The sequence below is a fragment of the Malania oleifera genome, chromosome 3 (genome assembly GCF_029873635.1).
Source record: "Malania oleifera isolate guangnan ecotype guangnan chromosome 3, ASM2987363v1, whole genome shotgun sequence".
In the NCBI taxonomy this organism is placed as follows: Eukaryota; Viridiplantae; Streptophyta; class Magnoliopsida; order Santalales; family Ximeniaceae; genus Malania; species Malania oleifera.
Genome location: NC_080419.1, coordinates 25,659,953 through 25,682,858, shown reverse-complemented (window position 1 = coordinate 25,682,858; position 22,906 = coordinate 25,659,953). Strand labels below are relative to the sequence as shown.

The 22,906-nt window shown below is 36.1% G+C and overlaps 1 protein-coding gene across 1 annotated transcript; it reads right to left on the bottom strand.

The window, feature by feature from the left end:
• Positions 1 to 1,225: 1,225 nt before the first annotated feature.
• Positions 1,226 to 13,463, bottom strand: LOC131150860 (protein GAMETE EXPRESSED 2). The gene is made up of 17 exons (XM_058101901.1): positions 13,345 to 13,463; positions 12,921 to 13,244; positions 12,427 to 12,765; positions 11,595 to 11,921; positions 11,114 to 11,320; positions 10,933 to 11,018; positions 10,714 to 10,855; positions 10,099 to 10,407; positions 8,757 to 8,881; positions 7,729 to 7,946; positions 7,395 to 7,622; positions 5,853 to 6,085; positions 4,417 to 4,655; positions 2,722 to 2,878; positions 2,096 to 2,259; positions 1,772 to 1,866; positions 1,226 to 1,429 (listed from the first exon to the last, which is right to left on the bottom strand). The coding sequence occupies exons 1-17, from the start codon at positions 13,430 to 13,432 to the stop codon at positions 1,303 to 1,305; spliced, it is 3,408 nt and encodes a 1,135-aa protein (XP_057957884.1). The 5' UTR covers positions 13,433 to 13,463; the 3' UTR covers positions 1,226 to 1,302.
• Positions 13,464 to 22,906: the final 9,443 nt, after the last annotated feature.

Here is a 22,906-nt window from a genome sequence, read left to right as displayed (position 1 = left end):
AAGTCACGAATCAAAATGTAGGCAAAAGGAGGAATCTTATTATTGCATGAAATGTGAATCAGAATGAGATTATCGTAAAATAAAGGTTAGGAATGAGAATCAACCATTCCAATCTCGATTTCTTGATTACCAAACATCACCTTTGACTGCACAACAAAAAATAACTTTCTTTTTGCATTTCTTAGCTCTTCTCACTCTTTCTCAACATTTTGAAACCTCTTATATGCGACTCTTAAGCGTTAATTACCAAAGAGGGATTTCATTCCCCATTAAGTCCATCTAAAAACATATATTTCATCAGAAGTTTCAAAGAATTTCTTGGAAGGTATGTGTCTGTTGATTAAATATAGCTAATATACAACCATTTCATTATGACAATAAGTTGATTAAATATATGATAGTTTGATATTGTAATCGTAGTAGGTCTAGAAGTACTTTATTCTAGTAATTTCACAAAATGACAGGACAGTAATATAGAAGGCATACAAGGGACATGACATCATACAAAAAGTATACAAGAATGAAAAAAAGAGAGAGAGAGAGAGAGAGAGAGAGAGTAAAATTACAAACAAAGAGATGAAAGAGCAAAGAAGATTTTTGAAAGGATGAAAACTTAAAGCTCTTACTGCATGTTTGGTAGATAAAAATGGAAAGGATTTGAAGAAGATGGAATCAAATTTATCATTTGATTGTCACACACTATATATAATTTTTTATTATTTCCTGTCCTATTTCATTCCATTTCGCATACCTAACATACAGTGAACTTAGATGAGAGGTGATGACAAAGTATATGATCTTCTGAGCGTCGAGTTCTTCAAAAGCTCCAAATAGATGCACCTAAGGAGATGGAACAAACCCAGGATTTTCAATCTTTAACAATTAACCTTTTGGTTTCCAACAAAAAATAAAATCTCATGGCTAGGGTTTCTTCTCTTAAGGGCTAAGAATTTTCACTAGTTTCTGTCCATTCAAGGACTAGGAGTAAGATACACTCTATCAACAGTGAAACTAAGTTAAGAGGGTGGACCCAAAAAAAAAAAGAAATTTGATAGGAGGATATGCCTGAGGTTTCTTCATTTTACCCTTTTTTTCCTCTTCTATAACTCAAAAGCATAACCGTCTCAATTCTTATATGCTTCCTTCCTACTGTCTTCCCACATTGACAAAGTTGTAACCAAACTGTGATTTCTGTATGTAAATATAGAGGGGTTAAAAATTCAAGGAGAAGAATGCGAAACCATTCACTTAATTTAAACAGGCACCCAAATATTACATTATTTACAATGCATGTTTGATGGATCAAATTGTTCTACTCTGCCCCTTTTCAATAGCAAGTGGCACCAAACTAGGCAGAGGAGTCTGCTGACTGTGATCACTACATACATCATTTTTGCCAGTTTGTATGTTTCCTGATTCAAGGCGAGATCTGAAAGTTTGAACAAAAAAGTCAGAAGCAAAGATTCTACAACTCTCACATCAAGGAATAAGCTCAGAAACATAGTTCAGAAATCAGAACTAGCTACCTATTCAAATATGGTAATTAGTAGGTGATTTTAGATGTCACAATAAGTTGGAAAGTTCCATTTTAATTTACTGAACAAATTAATTTTACTTGTTTTGCAAAGGAGAGCATGCAATCTTTTTGCAACATAAAATCTTCACTTTAGCAGAGTTCTTCATCTTCTTTCTACAGAGATTTTTTCCTCTCTTAGTAAATTGTAATAATATATTACTGATTTTTTTTCTTTTTTTCTGATTTATAGTTTACCTTCGTTGAAAGTCGGAAGGATGGCTGCTATGAAAGAAAGGGCTTGGGCACCACCCAGTGAAGCAAGTTGCATCTTCAGATAAACTTGTGTTTGGCTGAAAAAAGAAAAAACAAAAAATGCCATTAAAATTCCAGATATGGTATTACTCGCACGACATGGTGAGCAATGTGAAAAATAATTACGTATCGAAACACAAAATATTCTGAAGAAGTGCATGAACGTATTTCTTCAGCAATGAAAGGATGTAGTAAACATATGTAAATAATAATAAAAACAAGGTGGTTCAACTCAGAGTGGACAGAAGTTGATGGGTGCACACTTACCGGTTGTTTATGGGAACTTGGTACTTTAGAAAGCTTATTGTTGCCAATATCACGACTTCTTCTTTCATGAACCAGAACAATTGCACATTTGCAAGTGAAAAACAGAAGTATAGCTCCGAGAGAAAGCATCATTAGAAATTCAATAACAATTGCTGATCCCAGAGCTGTACCACACAACCAAACAAATGCAGAATTGATTAATATTGTGGTGAATGCTGAGATATAAAGTCTAGCAGAGGCATTGATAATCTCAGCTCCCATTAACAAGGTTCAAATGTAGACACAAGCACCCAAAAATAAAATATAAAAAAAAAATCCTATACCCACTAAAAGGCTCCCAAGCTCTAAATTTCTCCTCAATTATTGTTCAAACATTAGAGCTCTAGAGAAGCGTCCTTCAGAGGAATTTTAAATGAGGCTTTTGACTGTGAATTGTAGTTTAAAAGAAAAAGAGGGTAGGATTGGTCACTAGATTGAAATTGAGCATGGGTAACACCATAGCTCTGGAGAAAAAAGGGTTCCCCCTACCACATATTGAAACTGAAAAAAAAAAATAGAAGTAAGATTTAAGGGTACAAGCTCCTGGTGTGGAGATTCAAGACTGGAGATATGTCATCATTACTTACTATAAGCAGCCAACGAACTCATTGGACTTCTTCGGATTAGATTTACAGTAGCCTCAGAAAATAAAGGCATTGATATGTTTTCAGCACTCCCTGGATAACACCCATAATTGCCCATATCATTTACCGTCACTGTTAAAACTGCACCATGTTCACCACCCTGTAAATGAAACTCAATTAATTCTACCAACAAAAAAGTATCTTTGAAATTTTTAGTAATTGTTAGCACCCTATATCCCCATGGGTTATTCCTAATCATAGGCTAGATTAAGGTTTGGCATATACTGCACTGTGAAAATTATTAACAGTCAAAGTAGAGCAATGTCCACATGATGCTCGCCAGTTGATATAATTTTCTAAATGTTTTCTGGCAAAATAAGACCACAAGTACATCCACAAACAGAACACATATGAATACCATTTCATACCAGAAGCTGTGCACATTAAACAGGTTTCAATAAAACTAGTTTCTGATGTATTTTTTTTAACATGATGTACATTCATTTTATGGGATTTTAATTGTCTCATTTACGTAAAGGAACACTTCTATCCATGTGAAACATAGAGTCTCATATGATAACAAAGGTCCTTTTTAATCACCTCATTGATGCTAGGTTGTATGTCAAAACAGAAGACCCTGAGGGTTGGTGATATGAAGGAAACTAGCTTACTAATTAGCCTTGACAGTTGAAAATTCAAAAAAAATTTCTGTTTAAATATGATGGCTTACCACTTCACCTAAAAGCTTAAGCTGTTAGATTGTGGGCCAACAATGTATATCAAACTTTAACACTCCCTGCACGAGCAGCTGGACAGCAGGTGGAGAGAGAAACACACAATAGATAACACCCACTACAGGGAACACAATACACACACACACACACACACACACATATATATACTTTTAAAACACAACATAATAAAATGGGCAATGAGACTAGAACCTAGGGCTTCTTGGTAAACAGCTCTGATATTACCACTTTACCTAAAAGCTTAAGCTGCTAGGTTGTAGGCCAACAACGTATATCCAGCTTTAACAAAACATAATGTGCTTTAGCAGCTATTGAGATCTTCAATTGAAGTGCTTGCATGATGATCCATAGCTTCAATGCATTTAAACTCTTCCGGCCCACAATCCACGAGGCACATGTCTTTGCTAGACTGGCTTCAAGGCTTAGCATGTCTTAACTTCTTAATTTATTGGGCTTATTACCTTTTCTTAAATTGTGAAGAGAGAGAGAGAGAGAGAGAAAGCATGAGTGGTGAGGTTGGGGGTAGGATGAGAAAAATGTGTGGGGGGTGGGGGGGAAGTGATGAGAAAAATGTTTTCTTGGCCATGTGCATGATGAGTCTTTTGGGCCAGTCTCGTTAGGCAGCGATGCAACAGAACAATTCAATTCTTTTGATTCTAAGACACTACCAGTCAGGTGTAGATATTGTGATAAAGAGGAAATAGTCGCCCAATTTGTTTGACTGGCCATTACACAAAGAACGAACATTAATAAATGAATAAGCTTTTCATGGGGTCAAAATCTATTGCAGCGTGAGCTGAAAGTACAGAAAACATAGGCATCTGTAGGCATGAAAAAAATATATAACACAACTGAGAAAGGGGGAAAAAAGAAAAACACAACACACTAGATTTTACAATATTAAATTAAATAAAAATCATGGTTCGACTAATATTAGCTCACTTACATCATAAAATAGTTGTTCCATGACACTGTTGCAGTCCTTAACTGTTCCTCGAAACCTGACACCTTTTGCTTTGACCATAAAATGTTTTGAGATGGTGACAAATGTCTGAAGAGGCTGCCACTGATACATATTCTTTAACTTCAGCTCTGTTGTATGAATGAGCTCCGCTGGTAAATTGGTCACCAGAATTCCAGAGTTCACTTCCAAGGAAAGTGTAACCATAAATCGAGATTCGCCACCTGAATAATAACAAACTAGTAGGATGTCAAGCCTCTAGAACTCAGCTGTGAGAAAGACTTAGGGATGGGAGATGGGCTACCTCCATTATGTAGCCCATCTCTAGCGAGGCTCCATTAACTGAAAAATATGTCAAGCCTCCACAACTCAATTTCACAGATGACAGTGTACAAATATGAAGTATGCTGTTGTTGTTTCGTAATTACACTACATCTTTACCTCTAGCATTAATAATCAGACAATTTCTCATGACTAGAAAGTTCATTTAATAATTTCTTATATTTTTCTCATAAAGAAATCCATGTTGTTTCATTATATTTTAGTATGGAAGAAATCTGCAACTGAAGTTCCTTTCAATTGATGTGCCAAATCTGTTTCTAACATGATAGAAATTAATGTGCCCAACCATCCTGCACAGAGGCAAAAAAGACCTAAAAATTCAAAATTTTGGAAGCTCAAAATGTATTTGTGATATAAGTCAAAATTTTAGAAACACTTCACATTTTTCTTTAAGACTATAACAGCCATTAATTGAGACAATTTTCTTTTGGTTCCTTCAATAAGTCAAAGAACTAAAAAATATTGAAATAAAACCTAACATGAATTAGTGTGCTTAGGGAAAGTCAGGACCACAGCACAAGTGCCAAACAAACACCTAGTACTATGCTCTTGCTGGCAACTAGTACCCACTTGATGCTTTTAATGTAAATTGAAACTTATGTAGCTTGGAGAAACTCAGTCATCCTGCTTAAAGGTTAGAAGCCCATCTCACTTCCAGAACTAGCTTTCCACGCAACAAAAAGTGACCAGATGAAGCCTATCCTATCAGCCACAGTAGGCAGTACCATTTTTGTTTGTGCTTCTGCTCCTTGTGTGAAATTCAAGCTTGAATGACCAAAGATGGGGCCCAATGACCCTTTGTTGCACCCGCATCATGGACAAATGTTAGATCAATTAAATAATCTGGGTTTGGCAAGAAAATCAATGTCCTACCAGGCATAAGACCACCATGTGCAGAAATAGAAAATCATCCTGCAGACAACCCCTTGATTACCAAAGCCTTCATCCAAATAGATAGAACTCTAAATATTTAAATTTGTATGCTTTAATATGCCTAATTACTGTTTATTGCTCTTCATATAGTACAATTCAGAAATATTCACCAACCCAAGAATAGAAATACACATTCCTAGACATACCAGGGAAGTTGGGAAGGTCTGGATCCCAAATAGAAAACTCAAACTTGTCTTTTTGTCTGTCAAAAATTAGAGACCCATCACCATTGTTCTTCTTCAATATAATGAATTCAGGGACACGAATAAATGGAGGATCATTGATAGGTTCCACAGATACTGACACATTCAAGTCATTCATTCCATTTCTGTTAGTGGTGGACACTCGGATGATATCATTGCCATAAAAGTTTTCATTTCTGATTCAAACAGACAACAGAAAGATGTCAGTGATAATTTTGCTGAAATGACAATTTTGTGCAGGGAGTGTGGGTCTTAATGCTTGGTTGTCACTGTTATAAGATGTGGCTCTGTGTGCTTGTGTTGAGAGAGAGAGAGAGAGAGTACTGAGAGACAGAGAGAGTGCAAAAGCATCATTCAAATGGTACAAAAGATGCTAGAACAAATGCATAGTCAGTTATCAAAAATGTGAGCATGAATGCACATGTATGCATGTACATGTAATTTGAAAAATAAATGCAAATAGATCACAGAATCTTTCCTCTACCATCACCCTCAAAAAATATTTATTTGCAATATATGTTTTAGTTCCTTGAAACTTGAGTTTTTTTGGGTAATTCTATGCATCTTGGTAAATGACCCACACATCCCAGAATAATTTCTTGGATTATTCAAAAGATTTCAAAATTATCAAGTGCCATAAAATTTTAAGGCTTTCCAGTTTCCTTTGAAAAAACTATTGACTTTATAAAAAAAGCTTCCGCATTCATCATGAAAATCAAATTACGCAAGCTCAATCCAGAAAAAAAGTCAACCATACAAAAGCATGCATGATAACTATAACTCTTTATTTATACAAGTTAAATTCAAGAGCTGAAAGATAAATAGGTTACAGAATTTTTTATCCAAAAAAATCAACTGCAGAATCCCAAAAACGATATCATCACCTTCCATTTATTCCATTCTTTCTCATTCTATTGTTAAAAAAAACAAAGGCATTATGGAAGCTTTGGAGTGGAATATAGGACATACATGGTGCTAAAGTTGACAATATTCTGCGGGTACACATGCCTGACTCCCTTATTCCCAGTCCAAAGGTATTCTGCAGTCTTATAAAAACAGGAGGGAGCTAGGGCATCACCCAGTTTCTCCTTTCTTCCTCTCTCATCTATTTCCCTGAGTTAACTACAAACAAATAGCTTTCTTTTTTATTCAGAAAGAAAGAAATCTGAGTTCTCCTAAATTTCAGTGATTCTAAATAAATGTTTAATGTACTTATGAGAGCTTCTAAAATATCACATTTTTTACATAAACCCATAAAAAAATCATACTAAAGATAAAAATATATATGAAATAAGAGGAAAGCAAAAAAGCATGTAATGAGCACGTGAAAATCAGGTGGGACAGAAACTTTGTCTCATCACAAACACAACTCTATTTTCTATGCAATGTAATACAAATCAAAGAACAATAATTTCCAATTCGAGGATCCTGAAAAAATCATATAATTCAGCTAAATAGACAGAAATTATGATTCAGGTGTAATACCCAAAATATTGGATTGACTGAAGTGCAAAATTAATCACTTCTACAGGACCCTCCAAAATCAAATCTTTAGCTTTTCCATCCCCTTTCTTCACGGAAAGTCCACTCCACATTGATTGCCAAAATTGCATCAGCATAGGAGAAAGAAAGACAGAACCAGATTGTGCACTGAGAATAACAGAGATGTTCTCCATCAGATCTGAATATCTCATCTCAAAACCCGAGAAACCCCTGTGAGGAACAAGGTTTATGGTAACAAAGAAAAAGTCTTAAACCAACAGAAGCAAAATACAGTCACCTTTTTCCAGAAAAGCTGACAGTATGAATATTTCCTTACCCAAATCTGGGACTAATCACATCTTCAATTGCCTGCAATTGACTTGGAAAGGAAACAAATTGGGGTGGGGTAATGAGAACAGAGATATTGACAGCAGCAGTATCAAGATTTCCATTAACATCAGATATTGTGTATGAGAAATAATCATCCCCATAAAAGTCTTTGTAAGGTGTATATCTAAAGAGCTCTCCACACTGTAGAAGTGAGCCATGCCTTGGCTGCCAGAATATAATAAATATCAGTAAGTTTGCTAGGCAAAATCTTCTAAATTAATGTTACGCTATAATGCAAAGTAGAGAAATCATAGTCGTGGCATGTGAGAAAACAATGCTTATTTTGAAAAGCTTTTAAAGATCACTGGGGAAAATGGGTGAGAACAGAGAGTGTGGACTCATGAGTACACTCTAAAATAGTCTGTTCTGCATTAGACCACATGGCTTTTCTTTATCCAAAAACAAAATGTATAGGAGAAATGCTAACAATAGTGTCACCATCTGATGAAAAAGAACTAAATAAAAGGAGGAAAATATAATTGCCTATTACATTGTGGACGCGTTTTTTTTAAGTAGTTTTCCAAATAACTACAAAAATGAAACCTTTTTCCACAACAAAACAGGCCTGGGTGTTCACTAGCATCTACAATGACAATCAAATTTAGGGCTTGTTCAGTTGTGAAAAATCATTTTCATTCTCCATTCCTAGTTTTCTGAGAATTAAAAAATTGCCACTTTGTTTTCGAGTTTTTGAACATATGTTTATATTTTAAAAATGTTTCCAAGTATCCTATACTAATGTTGGACAACTGTAGGACAAGGTGATAGTTTTGCAATATTTGGAAAATTGAAAGTGGTAAATGAAAAATGTTTCCAACAACTAAATAGGCCCTTATTTTTGCTTCACAGTAATATATACAACCCTGATTTACATTGTTTTTCAGAATTTTCACATTTTTTCTAGTTGTCAGCAGGTTGAGGGGGTTTTCAGTACTGAGGGAAAGTTTAAACTCTAATTTCAGACTAAGCTCTTACTTTTGAAAATTCAGTAATACTGGCATTCCCGCCAGAGAAGTAATCATTCGCTAGAACATCAAAAGCAATTGATTCATCCTCCCAAACTGATATTGTATCATTGTAGGCTTTAGGAAAATACTCACCTGAAAGACATTGTTTACTTGCGTCAATCTTCTCATAAAATAATATTAAGTGAAACTGGACCAAATTAATTTTCAGAACATGGGTGTTCTGAAAATAAATCAATGCCATAAGAGACTTCTAAATGAAGCTCGCCATCCTAATTTATGCAGGGATTCAATACAAATCCTTGTGCACGAGCCACAGAGGTTGACAAATATATATTAGAAATAAATAAGCTATGGAGATACCCCTTGAGCAACCACACAATCAAAACAAAGCAACCAAAGCATACACACGCACATGCACACACTCACACACACAGGTGTATCTGGTGCAAGTGCTTTAGCTAACACAAAATTACAGAAACTGAAGAGTAAAGACAAAATCTCAGCTTCTTCAATATTATCCAATCATGTGATCCCATGATATAAAATAGAAGAATCAATTTTAGGCCTAACGTGCCATGATCCATTTCACTTTCTTATTGGCGCTCATCCAAGCTATATCTGATGTACAACATAAATGAGTGAAGCTTTTCCTTCTTAATCATTAGAGTCTGCGTGATTAATCTTCAGAGCTTTAAGACTCAGAAAACCTCCTTTTCTCTTACATTTCTAAACCTAAACCTGCATGCTGCTGCAAATTTCATCTTATCTAGAAATAAAAGTAAATAATATATTTTCAAATTTGTTCGTCTATTATTAATGTAGTTCTGACCAAACTATCCTTTTGGGTTTTGGAGAACATTTCACAAGTATCAGAAAAAAATGATGAATCATATGTCAAACTATCAAACTTTAGCATCTTTGGCCTTATGTAATAAATATTGCTATGGGAGTACCTCACCATTAATTTAGTATTTATTGTGTCAATGGTTCTAATTCTATATAAGCCTTATTAGTAAGAAAGAGACCGTATGGTAAGTGCTAGTCTCACCTAAGTAGTGCCTACATGCTGCTTTGTAATCCAATCAAATTAAAAAAACTATAGAAAAATTGGAGCTTGTGAAACCGAAAAAAAAAAAAAAATGATAATAAAATGTTCCGAACACTTGCTCCATTTACATGTTAGATAAATATGTAGCTAAAGGTGCACAATTTAGGTTAATCAACCATCAAAATAATGAGAAAAACATGCTAATCACATACAACAAGCATAGTCCTCAAGCTTTCATATCCCAATATCAGGCTACCAAACATTGCTTAAATGGGAAAATTCACTGCTACCCTCAACTTACTACTGTACACATTGACCCCCAAGGGGCAGGGTGAGAAATGTTTGTCGTCAAATGAAGCACATATATTGTAAGTTCCAACTTCCTTAGGCACATAATGACTGATGTAGGACCCGTCATTGTTATCCATGAACATCCAACTTGAGAAAGCAGAAGTGTTAATTGAAGCAATCTCTAGTTTTAGCCTTGATTGTTGCAAAAAGACAGAATTATTGAAGGAGTCAACGAGCTGCACTACTATTTCATTTTCAATCAACTTTGGTACTTTGGAAGCATATTTCACGAAACCTGAAAGTGATACGTTAACGTTCCCTGCAGCAAATCAAGAACACCTTGCATCACAAAAGAAGTGGGAAACAGTCAATTTTGTTATGTGAATAGCAGATACAAGAATAAGATACACAACTCAAATAGTAGTAATTCCTCAAAGCTAGGAACCTTCAAAAGAAAAAGCCTGAGAATAAAGTAAATTGACACAATTCTTTATGTTCGACCTTTCAAGAACACTGGATGCAATTCCATTTTTTCTGACATTAGTTTTTTATTTCACAAGATCAACTTGGAAAAAATAAATTAAGAATTAACCAAAACATATTGTGTTAAGCTTAAATAAAATACCTGCCCTAACTTCCTTTGTGAATGAGCGACCACCATTTAGAGGAACATTGCCACAATACACATGAATGTCATAAATCCCACTCTTTATTGGTGTATAAGTGACATCAAAAGCACTAGTGAGTTTTTGGGGATTTCCAACAAACTGACGTCAAAACAAGAAAGGTTATTAGTATCTGAAATATGGTCAATTGGGAAAAAGGGATTTACAAATGCCCTTACAATGTTATTTGGGTCTATTAATGGTGCAGAAGCAATTTCCATATCACTGATAACGCCATATCTCAGTTCTCCAGATTGTTCACTTCCTGTTGCAGACAAGCATGCCCATTTATATGGAATGAATATAATCACTAAAAAATAAAAAGGTAAATAGTTTCCGTCTTTCTGGCAATACTTGTACCATTGAGAACCAGTATAGGATGTATGCTTGGCAATACAACGAGGGAGTCAAGTTTCCGAACAATTTGTAATCGAAGCCTTTCTAACTCAACTGGAGAGGGATATTGATATATATCATTCAAATAAACAGAGAACTTTGCCATTTCCCCCGCAACAGAACTATCCAAACCAGATCCATTGACCATGCTACTTGATCCATCACAATAACCTTCAAATAAACATTATAATAGCAAACAAATAGAATACATGAAGACCTTTACTGGAATCAGAAACAGAAACACGCAAAAAAAAAAAAAAAAATCATCAAAACTATACAGAAAAAAAAAAAAAGAAAAAAGAAAAAGGAAACAAAATGTCAGTTTGAATTGGGTATAACATGAGGACAAATGCAGGTAGTGCATAAAAAAAATCTCATAATGATGTGAAAACACATTAAGGACAAAAGGTCTTTGACAAAATATCATAAATTATATAGGACATACCTACATAAACAGTATAATCATACGGCATATTAGAGATGCTTTTATTCTGTCCCATATCATATATTGTCAGCATGAAGTTTCCTGGTTCTGATGCACTGAAAGAAAACAACTGAATCCCTGGCACCACTTCAACAAAATGTAAATCTGCTATAGGTATTGACAAGTTTGTCTCCTTTTCAACAACTTCAGCATCAAATTCATTCAATCCTGGAACAAGGTTCCCATATTGATCTAGCTGGTGTATAAAAATTTCCATCTTAGAAAATATTTGTAAGACATTTGTATCAAAACGCCATTTAGCCAAACAATGTGAGACATCCAATGGCCCTGTGAACAATCAGTTCAAAACATCATCACTTGAAAAGAAATATGACTTAGAAAACAAAGAAGAAAATTTAAGGACACATCTGATGTGCCCCTTTTCACATAGATGAAAGTCAGAAGTGATGAGGCTTCAAATTCTTAATCATAGAACTATTTAAATAGTTAGTAATCCTTTTGTGTGCAGGGCAAACTTTTCCCAGATCTTATTATACAAATGTTCTTGCTTTATAAAAATTTGATTTAACGTGCAAATAAAACGAGAATACAGCCATTGCTATTGATTTGAAAGTGCTGCTAAACCGAAGGATCCAGCAGGGCTTCCCAGATTATTTTTCTGTTGAATGGAAACATACAGAGATAAAGCAAACTACAAGAACTAACAAATTTAAACTACAAGAATTAAAAAATTTAACCAAATAAAATAAAATAAAAAGCATAGTCATGTTCATAAATTGCCCTCTATTAATACAAATCATCAATAAATAACAAAAGCTGAAAACTGAATCACCTGGGTTCACCTTGAATGGTAAGGGGGAGCCATTCAAGGTCTGATTCCCCCCTACTACATGCAATAAAAAGGTTCCAGTTGTGAACATTTTAAGCTCAATGCTGACATAACCAAATTTATTCCATCCTAGGAATGTGACATTAAGCATATTTGCACTAGACCCATTTCCATAAAATGCAGACACCTCAAAAATAGAGGAATTTGGTTCTTTGCTATTCGTAGAAATATTGTTCCCAAATGCATCCTTAGGAAGTATCAGAACCGTAGCTTTTGCCCCTGCTATGAACTCGTTCACAAGACCCTTCCATGAAGCAACACTGGCGGACGGGTACATTTGCCCTTCAATCAGAGAGCAACATCAATTGGATCAAACAAATATATACCTCAAAGGCATGCCGGTAACAAGTAAACTGAAAATTGTGCAAGTAAAATTCATTCATACATTATAGCAAACACCTGGTGATTTCCCAAGCGTGGAAAAATAAATCAATTACCTGGTAGAGCAGTGAAATGAAGTGATGAATCAAGAACTCTAAAATGGTCATCATTGATAATCACACTGAATAGCCCAGACAAAATAGGAACAAAAGAAATTCTCCAATTATTACCATCATCCCCAAAATCTGAACGAACCCCAGATATGAAACAACTGTTCCCAGTCTTCCCGTTCACAGTAAGGGTAGGACTGAAAGCACTTTTGTTTCCATTGCTGCCAAAATTACCAAGCACTTTGACCTTTATGGCTGCTGTATCACCCGCTTGGAATGTGTCCTTATCATCCGACCAACTGAAAGCAAAACTCGGCATTGGTGGTTCATCTGCAACAAATGAGAACAGAACATTTAATCTTTTTTTCTTTTTCTAAAGAAAAAAATCCAAAAAAGAAAAAGAAAAAGGAGTAGAGGGTTTTGGGGAAACCTGATGTTGCAAATTCAAAGTGATGGGCAGCGAAGAAAGAGAAAGAAAAGAGAGTAATGAGAGTGTGAATGGGAATTCGAACCGCCATGGCCGAGAAGTTCACCGCTAATGGCTTTGGGTTTTCCGGGGTGGAGAAAGTGTGTTTTGGAAGAGAGGGTGACCGTTATTTTGGGGGGAAGGCGGTTCATAGCTGATCGATGGGCATATCTGCCACGTGTAGTTGGAGATAAAGCTGGCCGTCGGATGTTTGAGCAGTTGGTGACGGTTGGAAGAGGGTGGGAGCTCCAGTGGCACGGAACCAAGCCTATGGTAGTTACCGTGTGCCTCTAATGTGGTCCACCATCTATATGTGGACCATTATTTCTAAAAATTAAAATTTTATGGACTCGCAGAGTTACATCTGCGGAACTTTTGGTCCAATGGTTCATCTCTTCATCTTCCTTAATCGAGACGGGACTTCAAGTACTCATGATTGCACTTGATTACCTTATATTAAAATTGAGAGAAAAATAATTTTTCACTATTGATTCATACTCATTAAAAGGATTACAAGGGTATATGTATACATGAGAGAATTTAAAAATAGAAAGTGTATATTTCTCTTAAATGGAAAGTATATATTTTTCTAATACTCCCCCTCAAGTTGGAGCATGGATATCCGTAATGCCCAACTTGCGTGATAAGTCTTGGAAATGTTCACGACCCAAAGTTTTGGTGAAGATATCCGCAAACTGACCGTGGGAAGGAATTTGCTTAGTGGAAAACAGGTCAGTCCGTAACTTTTCAAGAACAATATAACAATCGATTTCTATATGTTTGGTACGTTCATGGAAAACAGGATTCTGGGCAATGTGAAAAGCCGCTTGGTTGTCACAATATAAGAGCATAGTATGGGAATGCGGTATGCCAAGATCATTTAAAAGAGTTTTGAGCCTTGTAATTTCACAGGTAGTGGAAACAAGTGCCCGGTACTCAGTTTCGGCGGAGGAGCGAGAGATTGTAGTTTGCTTCTTAGTGCGTCAGGAAATTGAACTAGTGCCCATTTGGATGAAAAAACTAGTGGTGGAGCAGCTAGTGATAGGACAACTAGCCCAATATGAATCAGAATAGGCTGAGACTTGAAGAATATTGGCAGTAGGAAAAAATAAGTCGAACATGTACAACAACATCATACTGTGGTTGTCTAGGCTGGTGCATAAATTGATTGAGAACGTTGACTGGAAATACAATGTCGGGACGAGTGATGGTAAGATAGAGCAAACAGCTAACGAGTCACCGAAACGAGCTTGGATCGGAGAGAAGATCACCATTAGTATTATTGAGCTTGAGATTTTGTTCCATGGGAAAGTGTGCAAGATGAGCGCCAAGATGACCGCTATCAGTAAGGATGTCAAGAGCATATTTTCGTTGATTAAGAACGATGCCATGGGAGAACGAGCAACTTCAAGGCCAGGGAAATATTTCAGTTTGCCAAGATCCTTGAGTTTGAACTTTTGAGCAAGCATGATTTTGAAAGTGCTAATATCGAAAATATCATTGTCTGCCATAAGAATGTCTTCAACATAAACAAGTATGAGAGTAAAAGACTGACCCTGAGAGCGGGTGAAGAAAGAGTGATCAACCTGAGATTGAGAGAAACCCTCAGCAAGTAAAACAGAAGATAATTTAGAGAACCAATTACGAGAGGCTTGCTTAAGGCCATAAAGTGATTTCTGAAGACGACAAACACGAGTCTCCCCCTACTAACAATAACTCGGTGGAGGGGTCATATAAACCTCATCATCGAGGTCACCATAGAGAAAAGCGTTGTTGATGTCCAATTGAAGGAGATGCCAATTCCAAGCTGCAACCACTGTAAGAACACACCTAACAGTAACGAGTTTAGCAACAAGAGCAAAAGTGTCATGATAATCCAAACCTTTTATTTGAGTGTAGCCCTTAACTACCAAGCGAGTTTTGTGTCGCTCTATGGATCCATCAGCCCAAATTTTTGTTTTGAACACCCATTTAAAGCCAATCAGTTTTTTACCAAGTGGAAGGTGTTGAAGAACCCACGTATGATTGGTTTCTAAAGCTTGGAGTTCAGAAGCCATGGCATCACGCCAGTGTGGATGTAGCATAGCCTGAGAATATGAGGTGGGTTCGAGATGTTGGGACATAATAGAAAGAAAAGCCAAATGTTGATGAGAAAAACGATGATAAAATAAAAAAGAGGAAAGACAATGAACTGTACCTGAGGAAGGTCTTGAAACTTGTGAAGTCGTGGAGGACTTTGGTAAAATAGGGCAGATATAATCATCCAAATAAGAGGAATGTGTGACAGCTCGTTTTGGTCATGAAGAGATGGGTGGAGAGGGAGGGGGGAAGGGGGTGAGGGTGAGGGGGAAGTAGGGATAGGTGAGGAGTTAGGAGTAGGGATGGTTGGTTGGGTAGGTAGAGAGTAGGAAGAGTGTATATTAGGAATAGGAAGAGGAAGGACTGGAGAAGGTGTAGGGGTTGGAGATATGAGATGATAGGGAAAAATATTTTCTTCAAAGGTGACATCACGGGAGGGGAAAATTTTTTTGTTTTCAAGATCGTAAACACGATAAGCCTTATGATGAGCGATATAACCCAAGAAAACACATCGAAGAGCACATGGAGAGAATTTATCGCGATGTTGGTGAGCAGTTTGGGCATAACACAAGCACCCAAATACTCGCAAGTGTGTATATGAGGGTGGTGTCTGAAAAAGAAGTTCACAAGGGGACTTATTATGGAGGCTGGGAGAAGGAGTGCGGTTAATTAAATAAGTAGTTGTGAGGATGCATTCACCCCAAAAAGAGATAGGAAGATTAGCTTGAAAACGTAAACACCGAGCTACATTAAGGAGATGTCAATGTTTACGCTCGGCAATACCATTTTGTTGAGGTGTATCGACACATGTGCGCTCATGAAAAATGCCATGATCATGGAAAAAAGTTTGAAGTGGAAAAAAATTTGAAGTGGAGTAAACAGAAATTCTCTACCATTATTAGTGCGCACGTGCTTAATAGTGCAATTGAATTGATTTTTAATTATGGCGCAAAAATTCTTAAGGCAAGTGAAAGTATAAGATTTCATGCGCATAAGATAGACCCATGTAGCACGCGAGTAGTCATCCACGATTGTTAAAAAATAATGTGCACCACAAAGTAAAGTTGTAGGATAACCACCCCATATATCACAATAAATCTGATTAAAACAAAATGTGCTCTTATGTGTATTCCAAGGAAAAGGTAAACGAGTGTGCTTTGCTCGAACACAAACATCACAAGCCAAAGGAGAACAAGAAATATTAAAATCTTCGGAATACATGAAATAGAAGGGTGACCAAGCCATTGATGCCAAAGAGTAGTCTCTGAAACACGCTGAGAGTGGAAAACGGAGGTGGAGAGAGGTTTGTAGTGATAAAGTCCATCCCGTACTTTATTCGTTCTAATCAGCCTCCTCGTTGATAGGTCCTAAAAAATACAAAAAGTAGGAAAGAAGATAGCAACACAATTGAGACTAGTGATGAGTTTTCAGATGGACAATAAATTAAATTTTAAAGAAGGCACATAAAGAACATTAGAAAGAGAGAGAGTAGGAGAAAGACACATAGTGTCGGTATGAGTTATAGGAACAATGTCACCATTAGGAAGCTTAATGGGGCATGGTTAATTAAGGAGCTGTATATTGTCAAGAGAAGACACATTGGAAGTCATATGATCTGAGCCACCTGGATCAACAATCCATTCAGTATTAGAAAAAAAAAAAAAAAAAAGCAGAATGACAAGAGGCAAGGTTACCAGCAAAGTTGGCAAAGTTGGTGTTGGAGGATGATAAGAGATCCAAGAGTTGACGGTATTGCTCGTTGGTGAGACCAGGGACAACAATCTCAGAAGAAGTTGAAGGACCTATGACATTATTTGCAGCCATTGAAGGACCAGGTTTTTGGTTGGGTGTGCCATGAGACTGAGACTTGTTGGTAGGAAAATCGTGCAGCTTATAACATTGTGCTTTCCAATGACCATCATGACCACAGTGGCCACATTTTGGATAACCACAACCTCGCCCCTCGCTATCGGAAGGATGAGAAAAAGGACGAGGAACTGCCATGGTAGTAGAATCTGTTGGAACACTAGAGATATGAAGAAGGTGCTGCTTCCCTTCTTGATGCAAAATTGAATAGACTTTGGTGACAGAAGGTAAAGGATCCATGACCAAAATTTGGCTGTGGATGGATGCATATGAGTCATGTAGCCCCATTAAAAATTGAAAAACGCGCTCAGTGTCTTACATTCGAATTAATTCGATTAAGACACCACAAGTGCATTGTGGTGTGGAGGCAAGCATGGCGAGTTCATACCAATAACCTTTAAGTGTTGTAAAATACATAGAGATGGTCAAGGAACCTTGGGTAAGATTAACAATGTCCCGCTTCAACTTGAAAATACAAGGATTGTTGCTTTGAGAGAAACGATTTTCAAGATCCAGCCATACATGACGGGGACATTCATGATAGATCAAACTGTGTACAATGGATGGATCAATGGAGTTAAGGATCCATGATAAGACCATATCACTGCAACGTTCCCACAATTAAGTTTCTGCTGAGGAGGACGTTGGTTTGGGAAGGATACCATTAACAAAACCAAATTTATTTTTGGCATTCAAAGCCATTTTCATAACCCTCTTCCAGGTAGGATAATTGTCACTATTGAGATGAGTGGACACGAGGATGGCACCAGGGTGATCAACAGAATGGAGAAAATATGGAGAAGACATGTCCAGAATTGATGAGGATGTTGCTTTGGAGGAGGAGGCCTCCGCTGATGTGATGTTGGACATGGTTCAGGTGAACCAAAAAAATATGTAATAATGCTAAATTTCCCAGAATACGATCACCCAAAGTACAACAAATTTAGAACACAATCATCAAACCGGCCATGAACTTGCAGGCGTTTATCTATGGCAATTGAATGAAGTTCAATTTAACCAAGGTTTCTCCATTTTTAGATACAAACGAAGCAGAATCAAAGCAAACTACTTTCAGATTGAAGTACCCACAACGAGATAAATCATCACCAATCAAAATTGAATCAAACAATCTGCATATGTGAAATCGTCCAAAAATTCAAGGAACAAAAGAAATACATTTAGACACATAAGGATAGAAAACTAAGCCTATGGCATATGGAAGTTGCTGCAGATGAGAAGTTGCCCAAGAGACAACGAAGACGATGAGAGAGTATCGGAGCAGAGTGCCGAGAGTTGCATTAGAGAGACGCTGGAAAGAGAGATAGCCGAGACGACGTCGGAAAGTGAGAGTGCCGAGACAGGGTGAGACAAGAGAGTAACGAGAGTTGCAGCAGAGAGATGCCGAAGAGAGGCAGCCGAGAGATGCTGTGAGCACTGGGAGGTATGCCGGAGAAACAGATCGGGACTAAGACAATGCCAGCGAAGATGAGAGACGACTAGACAAATTGAGGAGTGTTGAACGAAACTCCAGAGAAGAAGAGACGAACAAGTACGAGCTGCCGGAGATGGAAAAATGACTTGCAGGAAATGGACAGTAGAACAATGGAGAACCTGCGGCCGAGCGGAGAAGAACCAGACGGTTGGGACTGCAAGATGACTGAAAAAATAGAGAGAGAAGAGAGCGACGCCGGAACGGAGAAGAGAAGCCGGATGGGTGTGCGGTGGCAAGGAAGGAGAAAAGAAAAAGAAAAAGTAGGTTAAGATGTATGCTCTGATACCATGTTAAAATTGGAAGAAAAATAATTATTCACTATTGATTCACACTCATTACAAGGATTACAAGTGTATATATACGCATGAGAGAATTTAAAAATGGAAAGTGTATATTTCTATTAAATGGAAAGTATATATTTTTCTAATACCCTAGGAGGCATTTGTTGATTTTTAATGATTTGATTGTGTCTTTAGGTAATTTGGGGCGGTTGGTTGGGCTTTAGGTTTGCCACTATGGGGCCCTTGTACAAGGAGTCTTCATTCTTGCTTCAAAAAATAAAATAAAAAATAAAAAAAAAATTTGTTGTCTCACAAGGTATTAACATTGTTTTTTTGGTACCACTTTCAAAAATTTAATATTAATTTTTTTAAAAAATAACTGAAAAAAAAATGAATAAGAGTTCAAAGGTATAAATTTGATTATAGAATTATGATTAATTACAAGAGCATCTTAAGATAATTATGTGTGATTATAGGAATATTTTAAGATAATTATAGGTAGCTATAGAGATATTTTGAATAATTTAAAGACTAAACAAAGAAAGAAAAATATTCTCTATAATGAGTAATGCTAAATGACACGAGCCATGACCATCACAGGCCTGTGTCATTCAACATTTTCGCTTTGTAGTAGTAGAGAAGTAGATGTATGACACATGTGATTATAAACCAAACTACCACACAAAATTATCTATGGACAAGCACATTATTTCTTCAAAGAAAATTATCGTCTTTCCTAAAACTTAATTTCAAGAGTGTTTTGAAAAGACACAAGATGTGGGTGCTTTTGAAGATTTTTCATGAAGGCTAAGGTTATCTTTGTTCCTTTTAGTCTCAACTTAAGAAAAATAACAACTATATATAGAAATCTGAATATTAAGGGAGTATTTTTTATTTGATCTAGATTACCTTTAAATAAAGGTTATGTCTAAACTTACTCAATAAGTTAGACATCAAAGCTAGGAGTGTTCAACAATCCATCCAACTCAATCAATCCAACAAATCCAAACCAAACTGACCCAAAAAATTGATTTCAAATGATTTATGAGTTGTTGGTAGTTTTTCATTTTGCACGATCGATTATACATGTTGATTTGTAGGTTTTAGTGTCTAATCCACCTAACCTAACCTCGACCCCGCCTCGAATGCATATATGTAGTAATAATAATAATAATAATAATAATAATAATAATAACTACTTGGGATTTATGAATTAATACATATTATAGATTGTGAAATTGACACATTTTGGAGTGTTTTAATTTTTATGTTTTCAGTTTTATTTCTATCATGTAATGATGTTTATGAATGATGTTCTGGTTATTTTGATAGATAATGGACATAATTTGTATTTTATGTATGCTAGACAACAAATATAACATTTATTTAGTTATTTTAAGAGCCTTGTTTGTATTTTGTTATCAATAAAAAACTAAAAATTGTAAAATACTTCTTATGTTACACGGCATTGTTATATTGGTACTTTTATTTTCTTTTATGAGAAATCTATTAATCTAAAATATTTAACTTGAATGACATCAATGTAAGTATCGTTTTCAATGTAATTTATATTATTGTATTTGGTAAAACTCTCTCACATATTTTTTTTGTTTTTTTTTCTTTTTTCATTTCGCCTTTAAAAAAGGTAAACCGTGAACCAATTCAACCTACTTGATAATCAAACTCGACCAAATTGCATACCATATAGTTCATCTTAGAATTAGCTTTTTGTTAAATTGACAAGATTGGTTCGGTTGAAATTTTATGCCCAATTTGACGCGGTCCAACCCATGAACACCTTGAACCAACGCATTTGGTGACAATTTCAAATTTCCTTAAAATTTGACTGATAGAACCAATTTTATTCCTTATAAAAAATAGAAGGGTAAAGTCCAACAACACCTCTGAGTTCCCTAAAAAAAAAAAAAATACTCTACCCCTTGTGTTTTCATAAACTATCAAAGGACCCCCTGAGGTTAAATATTATTGAAAAAAATGAAAATTCCATCTGTTGACTGTTAGTCAGTTGTTATGTATATGAGGAAAAAATTACTTTTAGCCGTAATAAAATGATATTTTTAAAATGACACGTATTTAATAAATTAAATTGAAAAAATTGGTTAGCATAATGTTTTGAAAACTAATTAAGCGACTCAAAAATCTAATTGATTCTCAAATTAACTTATCTATTTAGTCCAAATGCTTTAGATCAATCAATTAATATCATTATAACAAAACAAAAAAAGTACATTATTGTTATATTTGTGTGTGCCTCTTATACTTAGTGGGATCATAAACAAGGAAAGAAAAACATGTGAGAGAAGTCTTCTTGTGCTGGTAGCAGAAGACTTGTCGACGAGTGCCCTGTGCTCATCGACGAGTAGATACCGAGAGCCAAAAAATCTCAGAGTTAAAAACTCGTCGACCAAAGGATAGACTCGTCAATGAGTAGGCTTCTTTGACTCGTCAACGAATCCCCTATTCTCGTTGACGAGTGCACCTGGGCTGTGAGAAGAAATTTAAATTTTGAATTTGAACGTTGGGTAATTGGAGGGAAACCTCCGAAGGAATGTCTATTTATCTTTATCTGAGGGTATCGTGAGATATGAGAGATATCTTTGTGAAGTGTATTGTGTATTCTCAAATTTCTTGGTAAAATTTTTGTGTCGATTGCTTCCGTGGATGTAGACTTTGCCGAACCACGTATATCTTGTTGTTGTGCTTGTTAATTCATGTTTATGGTTGAGTTTGATTTTCTTGTTGTGTGTTTATTCCGTTGTGCATCCTACTTATTCGATCCATTATTACAACAAATTGGTATCAGAGCGATTGTTGATATGACTTCGGGATCATCTTCTGCAAGACTTGACTTCATCAAATTTGATGGAATCGGGAACTTTAGTTTGTGGCAGAAGACAATGAAGGATTTAATTGTACAACAAGGAATGGCTAAGGCTTTACTTGGTGCTCAACCTGTTGGAATGGATGAGACAACATGGGGAGAATTGAAAGCAAATGTCGTTTCTACAATACGCTTGCATTTGGCCAATGAAGTTCTCTATCATGTGATGAAGGAGGATTCTCTAGCAGTTGTGTAGAGAAAGTTAAAAAGTCGGTATATGTCTAAATCCTTGTCGAATAAACTTTTTCTTAAAGCAGAGGTTGTATTGGCTTAAGATGGTTGAGGGTTCAATTTTGAACCAACATATCAACACTTTCAATAGAATTGTGAGTGTTTTGACACGTGTTGATGTAAAATACGAGGAGAAAGAAAAAGCATTGATGCTATTAAATTCCTTACCTACGTCTCAAACTTATGAGAATTTGGTTACAACTCTTACATGGGGCAAGGATAGCCTGAATTTGGAAGAGGTGACAAGTGCATTGCTTGGTTTTCATTAAAGAAAAATGATTAGCAATGAAGCTTCACATGGTGAAGGACTTGTTGTGAAAAGTAATCAAGAACATGGGAGACGTAAGTCCCCAAGAAAATCTCGGTTGTAGTCCGGGAAGAAGAAGAAGGACGTGAAATGTTTTAAGTGTGGTAAAATTGGGCACATAATATCGAAATGTCTGGAGCGGAAGAAAGGGAATTCTGAAAATCAGCAAGTTCCGTCAGAATCTGCAAATGTAGTAGAAGAAGATTCAGAGTGCAGTGATGGGGATATGCTATGTATTTCATCAAGTTCGGAGTGCCTGACGGATGATTCTTCGATCCTAGATATCAGATGCTCTTATCACATGACAGCAAATAGAAAATGGTTTGACACCTATAGGTCAGTCAATACTGTTTGTGTTTTGATGGGAA